Source organism: Aquarana catesbeiana, linkage group LG02 (assembly GCF_042186555.1).
Source record: "Aquarana catesbeiana isolate 2022-GZ linkage group LG02, ASM4218655v1, whole genome shotgun sequence".
Classification (NCBI taxonomy): Eukaryota; Metazoa; Chordata; class Amphibia; order Anura; family Ranidae; genus Aquarana; species Aquarana catesbeiana.
Window position 1 is genome coordinate 276,883,434 of NC_133325.1, and position 12,719 is coordinate 276,896,152.

Consider the following 12,719-nt stretch of genomic DNA (forward strand, 5'->3'; position numbering starts at 1 on the left):
GGTTCACATATCTCCGGGGCGGCTGCTGTGCGTCTTTGGCTGCGTTTCAGGGCCGAATTCAGGCATAGAATCGGCCCTGATTCGTCCCTGAAACGGTGAACAGGGACGCACAGCGCTCCTGTGCGGTCCGCAGTGCATTATGGTGTGAACCGGGCTTAAAGAGGTACTAAACTCTGGATGCTGTGTCCAAAAAAAAAAAAAAGGACAGACAGAGGACAAAAGACTGGTCATTATTATTGCCTGTGGCTTCTCTGAGGCTCATTACTGACTTACAGTATCTCACAAAAGTGAGTACACCCCTCACATTTTTGTAAATATTTTATTATATCTTTCCATATGACAACACTGAAGAAATGATACTTTGCTGAGTATACAGCTTGTATAACAATGTAAATTTGTCACCCCCCACAAAATAACTCAACACACAGGCATTAATGTCTAAACTGCTGTGAGTACACCCCTAAGTGAAAATGTCCAAATTGGGCCCAATTAGCCATTTTCCCTCCCCGGTGTCATGTGACTCGTTACAAGGTCTCAGGTGTGAATGGTGAGCAGGTGTGTTAAATTTGGTGTTATCGCTCTCACTCTCTCTTACTGGTCACTGGAAGTTAAACATTGCACCTCATGGCAAAGAACTCTCTGAGGATCTGAAAAAAAGAATTGTTGCTCTACATAAAGACTGCCTAGGCTATAAGAAGATTGCCAAGACCCCAAAACTGTGCTGCAGCACGGTTGCCAAGACCATACAGCGTTTTAACAGGACAGGTTCCACTCAGAACAGGCCACGCTATGGTCGACCAAAGGTGTTGAGTGCACGTGCTCAGCATCATATCCAGAGGTTGTCTTTGGGAAATAGATGTATGAGTGCTGCCAGCATTGCTGCAGAGGTTGAAGGGGTGGGGGGTCAGCTTGTCAGTGCTTAGATCAAATTGGTCTGCATGGCTGTCATCTCAGAAGAAAGCCTCTTCTAAAGATGATGCACAAGAAAGCCTGCAAACAGTTTGCTGGAGACAAGCAGACTAAGGACAAGAATCACTGGAACCATGTCCCGTGCTCTGATGAGACCAAGCTAAACTTAATTGGTTCAGATGGTGTCAAGCGTGTGTGGCGGCAACCAGGTGAGGAGTACAAAGACAAGTGTTTCATGCCTACAGTCAAGCATGGTGGTGGGAGTGTCATGGTCTGGGGCTGCATGAGTGCTGCCAGCACTGGGGATCATTGAGGGAACCATGAATGTCAACATGTACTGTGACATACCGAAGCAGAGCATGATCCCCTCCCTTCGGAGACTGGGCTGCAGGGCAGTATCTCAACATAATGACCCCAAACACACCTCCAAGATGACCACTGCCTTGCTAAAGAAGCTGAGGGTAAAGGTGATGGACTGGCCAAGCATGTCTCCAGACCTAAAGCCTATTGAGCATCTGTGGGGCATCCTCAAATGGAAGGTGGAGGAGCGCAAGGTCTCTAACATTCACCAGCTCTGTGATGTCGTCATGGAGGAGTGGAAGAGGAATCCAGTGGCAACCTGTGAAGCTCTTATGAACTCCATGCCCAAGAGGGTTAAGGCAGTGCTGGAAAAAAATGGTGGCCACACAAAATATTGACACTTTGGGCCCAATTTGGACATTTCACTTAGGGTGTACTCACTTTTGTTGCCATCGGTTTAGACATTAATGGCTGTGTGTTGAGTTATTTTTAGGGGACAGCAAATGTACACTGTTATGCCCTGTACACACGGTCGGATTTCCCGACAGAAAGTGTTCGATGGGAGCTTGTTGTTGGAAATTCCGACCGTGTGTAGGCTCCATCGGATATTTTCCATCTGAATTTCCATCACACAAAATTTGAGATCTGGATCTCAAATTTTCCGACAACATAAATTGTCATAAATTCCGATCGTGTGTACACAATTCCGACGCACAAAGTTCCACGCATATTCGGAAATCAAGCAGAAGATCCGCACTGGCTTCATTTTTCTCGGCTCATCGTATATGTTGTAAGTCACCGCATTCTTGAGGTTCGGAATTTCCAACAAGATTTGTGTGACCGTGTGTATGCAAGACAAGTTTGAGCCAACATCCGTCTGAAAAAATCCATGGATTTTGTTGTCGGAATGTCCGATCGTGTGTACGGGGCATTATATAAGCTACTTTACATTGTAGCAAAGTGTCATTTTTTCACTTTTGTAAGATACTGTACCATGCCTTGTTCTAAACTGTTTCCATGTGTGATGTTGGCCATCTTGCTAGATACAAATCTGACTCCAAATTGTGCAAGACTAGCTGCCAGAAGTAAAAGTTTCTTAGATTCACACTGCAGACATACAGCTATGAGGCTGTATGCACAGGAGTGCCTAGGCACACTCACATACTAGGAAGTGTTCTGGTCTGAAAAATCTTTCAGGGTACTGCTTAGAGTTAAATTTATATTTCTAGATGTTCCATGAAACCTATTAAACCTTCACATTTTGAGTTTAGTTCCACTTTAAGTTGATGTAATAATAAATAATAAAACAACAAAAAAAACAGTTTTTATAGGCTGCACTGAAAATGCATTAAAGTGTATGTAAACCCTAACAATTAACATCCCATTTGGTCTCTTTTGGTCTGTTAAATATATAGTTTAATGAGTTTTGTTATATCTGTTTAATAAGTGCAAAAAAACCTGTTGATCCTGTCAGAAATTCAGCACTGGCCTGTGTACTCTGCAATCTTATCCCAAGCAATGATATCAGGAACACCTCGCCCCTATGTTATGGAGAAAAGGAGAAGGGGAGGTATTCTGTAGATGTAACACACCTCTGTTCTGCTCCTCCATAGATACAGAAAAGTGAGTGAGTGTTGTCACCCTATGACAGGAAGTGTGTTACAACAGGATCACCAGGTGATAATAAGGAGAACAAAAAACAAAAATGGAAAACAAATGCAGCCACCACAACTATTGACTGGTAAGCTGCAATACATTACATTTTGGTTTTGGGTTTAAATACACTTTAATATATCATAGCAATATGTTAACATTTTGCAACACTTAAGTATTTCTGACCCATCTTTATCTCTTGCAGGTGAAGGATGAGCTTTGACTAGATATTGGTCTTATCTTTTTACAGAGTTGGACTTCCTTTATTACACAGTATTATGTGAATTACCTGAGATTTTTTTAAAAATAAACTTTAAAGTGATTTGCTACTTTTTAATGATAAAACTTTTAATAATAAAAACAGAGCTATAATACATTTTTGGTTTTTTTTTTTTCTATACCCTGTTTTGAACTGTAATTTCTCAGTGAATGATTTGTCTTTTTAGAATTAAAATGGCAAGCATGAGTTGAAATGATTGCTCAGTCAATAGGTCCATAGTTCAAATGTGGAAAAAGTAGTTGGTGGTTTAAAGTGGTTGTAAAGGCTCAGCTTTTTGAAAATAACAGACATGTTATACTTACCTGCTCTGTGCAATAGTTTTATAGTGAGCAGCCCTGAACCCTGTCTTTTGGAGTCCTCCAAAGGCGCTGTCTGCTCCTCCTCTTCTGTGCCTGCTCCAATTGCAAGCGCTTGCTATAGGCATAAACGTGCGTGCTTGATCCCAGGCAATGGGTAGGCACTAGGCAACATTTTAAAGCAGGTTTATTCATTAGCCTTTCATTTTACTTTAAATTATAGCTGCAATGTATTTATATTTGGTATCCTAACGTGTGTATTCTCCAAGACTAGCACATCTCCTGTGTAAATCCTCTTTGGCCCTTTTTCCTTCTTTAATAAAGCTGATCACCTAGTACAATTTTTTCTCCTCTGTTTCTCCATGTGTCAGCATCTAGGCGAAATCAGCAAAAAATACAGAAATTTACAAACCAAATCTAAATTTATTGTTTTGTGTGAAATGTTTAATCTGCAAAAAAGTTAATGGATTTGTATGTGCAGTGCTCTGCAGATGTACAGACAAAATAAGATCGGATGATGCATTGCATTTCAGAGTGTTCTCACGCTTATAAAGGGTTGAACAACTAAGCAAGAATAAAATGTATGAAGAGCTAGTGAAAGAGTTACTGGAGAGAAAGGGGTACTGTATTTTTGTACCCTTCTGTGCTGAAGCATGCTAGAATTCAATCTCTTTGTATTTGATGACCAGCTCTAGCCAAAACCTTTTCCTAGTTTAGCGTAAACTTATCTTAGCTTTTAATAGCTTATTATGTTCCCACTGGTGAAACATCCCGTCCATGTTACTGACATACAAAGGGAGGGGAAATTCTGGGACAGAGTCAAGAATATGAACATTATCAAAATACAAGTTTAGCACCCTCAGTGTTACAGAAGGGGGACATTTAGTTTGGCTCCTCTATAGGCGGAGGAGCTGGAATTAATTTGTTTGTGCTTAGCTGTGCAGAGCTCCAAGGGCTGGGCCCTATTTTACTTCCCCCTGGCATCCAGAATTGGCTCGATAGTTCTGGAACTTAGAGGATGGAGAAAAAGAGGCCAAAGCCTGAATATTTATGGAGTTTCCACCAATCCCTAGGGAGGTAAAGCCCAGAAGGTGGGGAAATAGGCCATAAATGTTCAGGAGCCTGGCAGTGAGGGAGCAGAGTCCAGGGTCCAGTCACCTGGAGGGGATCCCTGGACCAGAAAAGAAAGGACAGGAGAAGGAGAGAGCGGGTAGAGGAGAGAAGGTGCAGTTGGAAGTCTCACCCCTTTTTACCAGCCTCAGTTAGGCTTAGGTAAAACCACCCTGACAGACAAGACTTGGCTTGTGTAGAAGGAAGCCTGTGCAGCAGCTTCTTGCATTCACCAAAAAGAGACTGAGTGAGTAACTTCCTTTCATCACACCCTAAGCCTAGATAGAGGGAACAGTGAGGTTCAATACTTTGCTCATAACCAAGGGACAGCCCAGTGCTAGTACAAAGCTATCAGGAGCCATCCCACACCTCTAGCTTGGGTTAGCCAGGTGCGATAGTATTTCTCTAAGGAGCAGCACCTGCATTCCCCAGTTGGAACTTTTTCTTGTCAGTTTGGTTGGGCCATCAATCCTATAGGAGGACAGAATTTTTGACATTGAGGCTGGGTTCACACTGATGTGAACTGGATGCGGGTTTCACCACATCCAATTCGCATGACAAGAGAGTGTGACCGGCTCTCAATGGAGCCGGTTCACACATCTTCGGGGTGGTCGCAGAGCACATTGCACAAGGGTCCTGTGCGTCTTTGGCTCTGTTTCAGGTCTGAATTAAGGCAAGAATTTGGGCCTGATTTGTCCCTGAAACAAAGAACAAGGACACACCGGACCCCTGCTGTAAACCTTGTCCGCACACAGTGTGAACTTAGTCTAATACCTAGAAGCCAGAGAGGTTAGCAAGTCCTCAAGATTTCATTCAATTTCTACAATTACAGGCATCCCATGCTTCCCTATTACCCATTTAACTTTAACCCCTTTATAAAAAAAAAAACAAAACAAAAATCCCCTGAGCTGATTTTCGAGTCCAAGAAAGAAAGAACACTGGCTAAAATTGGTTTTCAAACAACTCTGTAGAAGAAAAAAATACCGTCAGTTTTACAAAGGTGCAGAAACCTCTAATACCTTGTACACATGAGCAGTTTTGCCGTCAGAATAAACTCTGAAGGTTTCTCCGACAGAATTCCGAAGGAATTCCGCTCAAGCTGTCTTGCATACACACGGTCACACCAAATTCCGACCGTTAAGAAAGCGGTAACGTACAACACGTATGACGGGACAACACGTACGACGTCTCGTACTTGCTTTAGAGCATGTGTCATTTTTGGTATGTCGGAACAGCATACAGGCGAGCGGTTTTCCTGATAGGAATTAGTTCCATCGGAAAAATATAGAACATGTTCTCTATCTAAGTCCGTCTGAATTTTGGACATAAAAAGTCCGATGGGGAATACACACGGTCGGAATATACAATGAAAATCTCCCATTGGACTTTTTCTGTCGGAAATTCCAACCGTGTGTACGGGGCATAAATCCCAGCCAGAGCTACTACACTTTTTGGTACGCTGGAAACTTGCCAGTTCCCTTTTTCCCTTCCATTTGTAATAGGGTCCTGATCCAGCCCAAAGTAAATCTGGTTCTACATTTATTGAGTGATCATTCACACAAATGTGCTCCAGAAACATTTTCCTTAAAGTGGAACTTAACTAATTTCAGCAACCTTTTCCCTTTTTGTTCCTCCCCACCTCTTACAAAATTGGAAAAAATGTGTTATAATTTTTACCCTTTTTATGCTGCAGGACAGAACTTCCTGTACCACAGTCTACCTCCCTGAATTACTACATCAAACGTATTCCAGGAGGTAGTGTGTTACCAAGGGTACAAGTGCCACAAGATTCAGCACATGTGCAGCTCGCATCTAGCGCATCCAAATAAAAAGGGAGCCTCCACATATCACACTATTAAGGGTTGGTGCGAATGGGCCCTATAATAGGATTTCTAGTATTAGCAAATCGAATACAATTGAACTTGGTAATAGTTTGGTTACCTTTTAGTCAGGAGCATTTTTTCTTTAAAAGAGAAAACCACCAGTCTGTGTATGTTACTGTTGTTAGAGTGAACTGTCCAGGCTCTGTTAGGAACATTATTTTACTTCATAATTTATTGTAGCTGTGAGCTAAATAATATCACTTTACCCATGTGGTCCAAAAGTGTAATCGCCACAATTTTGCTTCTCCTGCTTTCCTATTAGAAACTGAACACACTGTGGTCAGTTCTCTAGCTGTGCTGGGAACTCAGGCTGCTCTCCTCCAATGATGAGACTTGTCTTGACACCCCCCCCACAGACTTTCACTGGGAAGATCAGTGTGTTGCTGTTTCTCCTCCCCTAGCTCTTATGCAGCTGAGAACAGAGGGAATGTGATCACTTATAAAAAAGGGAAAAAAGGTGTATTTTTTTTATATATCTATACACAAATGTTCTGCCTTTCATTTCTATTTGAAACTGAATAGGTTGTATTACAAGGTGAGGGTTTGCAATCACTTTAAAGCTTAAGTGCAACCAGAATAAAAAAAAACATGAAAATCAGCATGCCTCTTCTGTTGCGAGAAATATTTGACTGCCCTTTCTGCCCAGCTCCACCATTCAGAAGCCAATCCTACAGCTTTTTAAAATGGAAAGCGATCTAAGAATGGAGAAACAGACTTCCATACAAGCTATAGTACAGTTTCTATGAATGGAAGAGCTGGGCAGAAAGGACCTGTTAGGAGCCTGCGACAGCTCTGACAGTTTTATTAACCCCTACTTCACCGGAAGATTACAGTGCCAAGGTCGAAGGAGGGTTTCAACTGAAGAAGCATCTACACAAGGGATACTTCCTACAGACTGTAAGTTAGATCCCGTGTGCTAATTTTTGTGTTTTTAATTTGACTGCACTTAGACTTTTTTTTTAGATCATTTGGTTCTTGTAATAAAAAGATAGATCAGTATAACAAATTCTGTCTGCTCACTATTTTTCAATGCAGACACTTTAGGGTGCTTTCATACATGAGTGCTGTGTTACCGAACGCAGGTAAACGTGTGGTATGCAGTATTGTCATTCCATGCCATTTTATTTTTTAAAGGGATTGTAAACACAATAAAAAAAATAACAAAAAGGTTTATTTTTTCTTTTGGGAGAAAAGTTTTAAATGAAAAAATAAAAGCTGATAATTTTAAGCACCCCTGTCAGTGTTAAATGGTTTGTCTCAGCCATGTAAACTGACACATTCTTCTGGAAAGCTTGTGCTTTTGAAAAACAACTTGCTGGCTGGATCCCCAGATGAAAATAGAAGAAAGAAAGCCAAAAAAAAAACAAATGCATATAGCCATCACATCTAAGAATTAGTGAGCTGCAATATAATAAATGTTTCCTTTTGGATTTAATACTGCATTAACATCCTCTTACTAGAGCTGAAGTTTGCTTTAAGCAAGGGTCTCAAACTGGCGGCCCTCCAGCTGTTGCGAAACTACAATTCCTATGAGGCATTGCAAGGCTGACAGTTACAAGCATGACTTCCACAGGCAGAAGCATGATGGGACTTGTAGTTTCGCAACAGCTGGAGGGCCGCCAGTTTGAGACCCCTGCAAGGCTTCACCAAAACAGCTTGAAGCTTCCTGCAGGCTTGAAAATACTTTTTTTAAAAATTAGCTGTATACCCTGCTTCTACAAACTGAAAGCCATATTTATAGGGTTTTAATATTTGCCGACAACCCAACAACAATTGAGACACAAATAGATGTTATATTAGATAAAGCATCAGAAGAATTCATAGAAGGCAGGCATGGATACTCTCACAGCCTATGTCTGGATGTAAATGCACAGCCCAATTTGCAAAGCTTATCTTGTACTTTGCACTTTGCATTCAGGGGCGAATACTGAATTGGCTTTTATATAAAAAGGGAATGCTTGGACCCTAGCTATTGTGGTCAGTTATTAAATCGCATATTTCACATTGAATCTCTGGAGATTTTAAAGTTAGCATAAATCCTGTACTTAAAGACTGACAAGCATCTTTTACCTTTGATTGAGAGCATTTTTGCCTCTTGTGAAGAGATGAGTTTAAAAAAAAAATGTATCTCTTACAAATGTACCTAAAGGAATGAGAGGAAAATGTCATTCTGTCTTAGAATCAATGCAATAATGTGTTTATATCAATAAAATGCATTTGTGTTTGGCATAATGGCAAAGAGTAATGGATCAAGTTCTACAAACATTCACATGCCCAGTGTTATCCAGATATTATTGCTATAAATGTAATAAAGGCAGATGACAGCATATGCTGTTTCAATTGGGTGGACAGTATATCTTTATAAGTCTTTTTCCAAACCTGTATTACAGAACACCAGTCCCCTTCATAAGTGGGAAAACAGCGTTTTGCCTGCTCTGCCAAAACAATGTGCGAACACTAAAAGCATACATCTAGTACATCTAGTTTGACTGTACAGCCTAGATAACATTTCCCAAGAATCAGGTAGTATGATACCTTACCTATTCAGTCTATTCACTTTTGGCAGGGCCGGTTTACATCTCAGCAGCCCTAAAGACATTAAAAATCTGGTCGCTCAGAGACAAAATATTCAATTTCTCACTTCCTCTTCGAAATCTAAACTATTTCGGAACTTGGAAATAGTGGAAGAGTTCCATAACTACTATTTGAAGTTGTATAATCTGCCCCCTCTGGGTGGGCCCACGCATCATCTCATTCTTAGTAGTCTGTGAAACTACCTTACCCACAATCTCCACTTAGGAGTAGGGATGAGCCGAACACCCCCCATTCGGTTCGCACCAGAACATGCGAACAGGCAAAAAATTTGTTCGAACATGCAAACACCGTTAAAGTCTATGGGACACGAACATGAAAGATCAAAAGTGCTAATTTTAAAGGCTTATTTGCATGGTATTGTCTTAAAAAGTGTTTGGGGACTCGGGTCCTGCCCCAGGGGACATGTATCAATGCAAAAAAAAGTTTTAAAAACGTCCGTTTTTTTCGGGAGCAGTGATTTTAATAATGCTTAAAGTGAAACAATAAAAGTGTAATATTCCTTTAAATTTCGTACCTGGGGAGTGTCTATAGTATGCCTGTAAAGGGGCGCATGTTTCCCTTGTTTAGAACAGTCTGCCAGCAAAATTACATTTCTAAAGGGAAAAAAAAGTCATTTAAAAGTGCTAGAGCTAGTGCCGGCTATAATGAATTGTCGGGAAAAAAAGTCATTTAAAAGTGCTAGAGCTAGTGCTGGCTATAATGAATTGTCGGGAAAAAAAAGTCATTTAAAAGTGCTAGAGCTAGTGCCGGCTATAATGAATTGTCGGGAAAAAAAAGTGCTAGAGCTAGTGCCAGTGTCTTGCCGAGAAAGTTCCCCCGACGGATAAGGACCCGCCTGTACTGTGCATGTGCTGCGCTTGCGCAGTACGAACGACTACAGAACTGCCGAAAGTCTCCGAGGTTGAAAAGCTGATCGTCACGTTCCACGTTCAAGCCCCACCATCCAAGTGGACATAGAGTTAGAATAAAAATATGCACTGGCCCTAGCTGGAGGGAGCACGATGTGACGCGCTAGGGCTAGGGGAGGGGCCTGACGGCGGCGCTGTGGAGGAGGGCGGCGGAGGAACTTATGATGGCGAAGGGATCTGCACGGGATGAGAGCCCGTGGATGACCCTGTAATTTCCACCTTTGTGCAGCGGGAGGTGACACTCTGGAAGAAGCGGTCGGAGCCAGATGGTAACGCTGGCTGCAACATCATCGGATCGCCGCACAGTGAAGGTGCCTGGACACGTCCAGCCCGCATCTGCTTCTTTCCTGCACCCACCCTCTTGGCTCTGCTCCCGGCTTGAGACCTCCCCATTCTAGCCTCACTATTCCATCTTGTGGAGCCGCATAAGCATCACAACCACCGGATTCCACCTCTAGAGACACCCTAGTGATCCCAGAGACTCGGACTGACCCCTGTAATTGGAACAGGGCACCCTGGGGATCAGGCTCAGCGTCTCCCTGGAAGCCAAGCGGGGGTCTGAAGCAACCCTCTGAAAACAGCTGCGGTCTCAAGGTAGGATCGATGGATGCTGAGATTAATTCAATGCTTTGTACAGTTTAAGCCTAAATACATTGCAAAAGAGGTAGTGGGTTACTACCCCGCATTACCATCTGTTTGAATATGCTTAGCGGTTACCGATAAGACTCACATGGCAGAGACTTAATTGCCAGAATTGAGTGTCATCTGCAAAGGAGGACACTGAGAGCAGGTGTGCTGCATCAAACCTTGCCTTTGTCTTGGGACGAAAGGGTCATTGTGCGTTTGAAATTGCTGAGACTTATATCCTATTCCTGGACTCTATCTTGTCTCTTGAATGGTCTGTGTTAAATAGCTCATAATAGGTAAAACAGCCCATTTGCCATTATAAATAATAAAAAAGGTTGCTTTGAAAATTGTAACAAGAAAGCAATTGCAGATGCAAAGTAAATTCATGTGTGGGGCACGAAAAGTGGGGCAAAGCAGGCGCAAGGAGCAAATTAGAGAGAGCCATAAGTAAGGAAGAGAAAGTGAACAGGGTGGAGTGGAACATGAGAGGTCGCTCTCAAAAAGTTGCTGAATCTAAAAAACCCAGAGAAAGCCTAAATTCAAGCTTGATCCAAAAATACCTAAAAGAAGCAAATTTAAAAAGCCCGGTCATGGATAATAAACAACAGAGGGGAAAGGAAAAGAAGAAAGATCCAGCTAAAAATAAAGGTGCCCAAGGAGGGGCTCCCAGAGGGGAGGTGTCCCCTGAAGGGGATCTTGACCTCAGCACTGAGGAAGAGAATGTCATGGATTCACTCCCAACTAAAACAGAGATGCTGGACATGTTTGCTAAATTAGAAAACTCAATTAAATCAGAGATCCTCAATGTAAGGTCGTATATGAGCCACCTTTTGAAACGAGTGGAAGTAGTGGAGGAGGTACCAGAGAAACAGGCTCAAGAAATCATAGAGTTAAAAACTCAAATAAGAAAGCTACAAATAGACCATCGTGAGGTTCTCTACAAACTGGAAGAACAAGAAAATCAAAATCGTCGGCAAAACTTAAGGATTCGATCCTTACCAGAACAACGAGGAGAGGACCTGACCACTAAGATGAAAGATATTTTGAACCCCCTGCTAGACAGAAGTATAGATGAAGAATTAAAAATTGACCGGCTACATAGGATAAGAAAACCCCCAAGTGTGAGAGAAGATATCCCTAGGGATATTATTATTAAATTCCATCAATATGAAGACAAGGCAAAGATTTGGAGTAAACTCAGAGGAATTCAACCTGTGAAATTTAACAATATTGAAATTCAAATCTTTGCCGATCTCTCAGCAGGGACTTTATTTAGGAGGCGTCAACTGAAACCCCTATTGGAGTCACTGAGGGCGGCAAATTTAAAGTATAGTTGGGGTTTTCCAGCATCCTTAAATGTTATGAGAGAGGGTAGAAATGTTAGACTGAAACATATAGAGGACTTACAGGACTATTGTAGTAATTTAGATATTCCAATACCAATTATCCCAGGTTGGGTGAGGCTATAAAATGTAAAAGGTTGAAATTAGGATCTGGGGCTAGGGGGTATTATAAAATTACCCACAAAGGTGTTGATAAGATAGTAATGTAAGGGGAATAAGAGGAAACTAGAGGGGTTGAGACCTGGGCTCTGGTGGAGTCCTTGTGATGCTGTAATTGAAAGTTTGAGTGCTGGGAGGGGGGGAGGGGGGAGGGGGGAGGTGGAGGGGGGGTTGTGTGGGAAGGATGTTAGGGCCTTAAAGGGGGGGGTGGACCACGGCTGCCCGCTGTTGGAGTCACACCTCATTATATGGTGGGATGCAGGTTGAGATAGACGTGATCTCGATGCTGCGGTCCGGTGGTCAGGTATTGGCTGGGGGGGGACGTGGGAGGGGGGGGAGAGGGTTGGGGGGGTGAGAGGGGGGATAGGGGGGATCCTATCCTTCAGAGGCATTATAAGCGGATCCTAAGTGCTACGATTCGGTATTTGGTATAAGGCCTGTTCTATGAATACGCGGGATGATGGAAATTAACTGTTTGACTTATAATGTAAAAGGGCTTAATTCTCCTAGTAAGAGGCATAACGTGCTTAGAGAGTTACATCATTATGGCGCGGATGTGGTATTCCTGCAGGAGACCCATTTGGCGCTGGATACGGGTATTAAGTTGTATTCTAGAAATTTCCCAAGTTGGATCTACTGTGACTCTCCTATAAAAT

The 12,719-nt window shown here is 42.3% G+C and overlaps 1 protein-coding gene across 3 annotated transcripts in view; it reads left to right on the forward strand.

Annotated features, from left to right (window-relative positions):
* The window catches only part of POGLUT2 (protein O-glucosyltransferase 2), a 166,215-nt gene extending 162,977 nt beyond the window's left edge, over nt 1-3,238 (forward strand). For 2 of the 3 annotated variants that reach the window (XM_073614462.1, XM_073614463.1), the window contains one exon: nt 3,068-3,238. In XM_073614462.1, the coding sequence (XP_073470563.1) occupies nt 3,068-3,085 (18 nt within the window). In that variant the 3' untranslated portion in view covers nt 3,086-3,238. Of the gene's footprint in view, nt 1-2,822; nt 2,951-3,067 lie in introns of all 3 variants that reach the window. The other variant, XR_012241585.1, reaches the window with a different exon arrangement.
* Nucleotides 3,239-12,719: the final 9,481 nt, after the last annotated feature.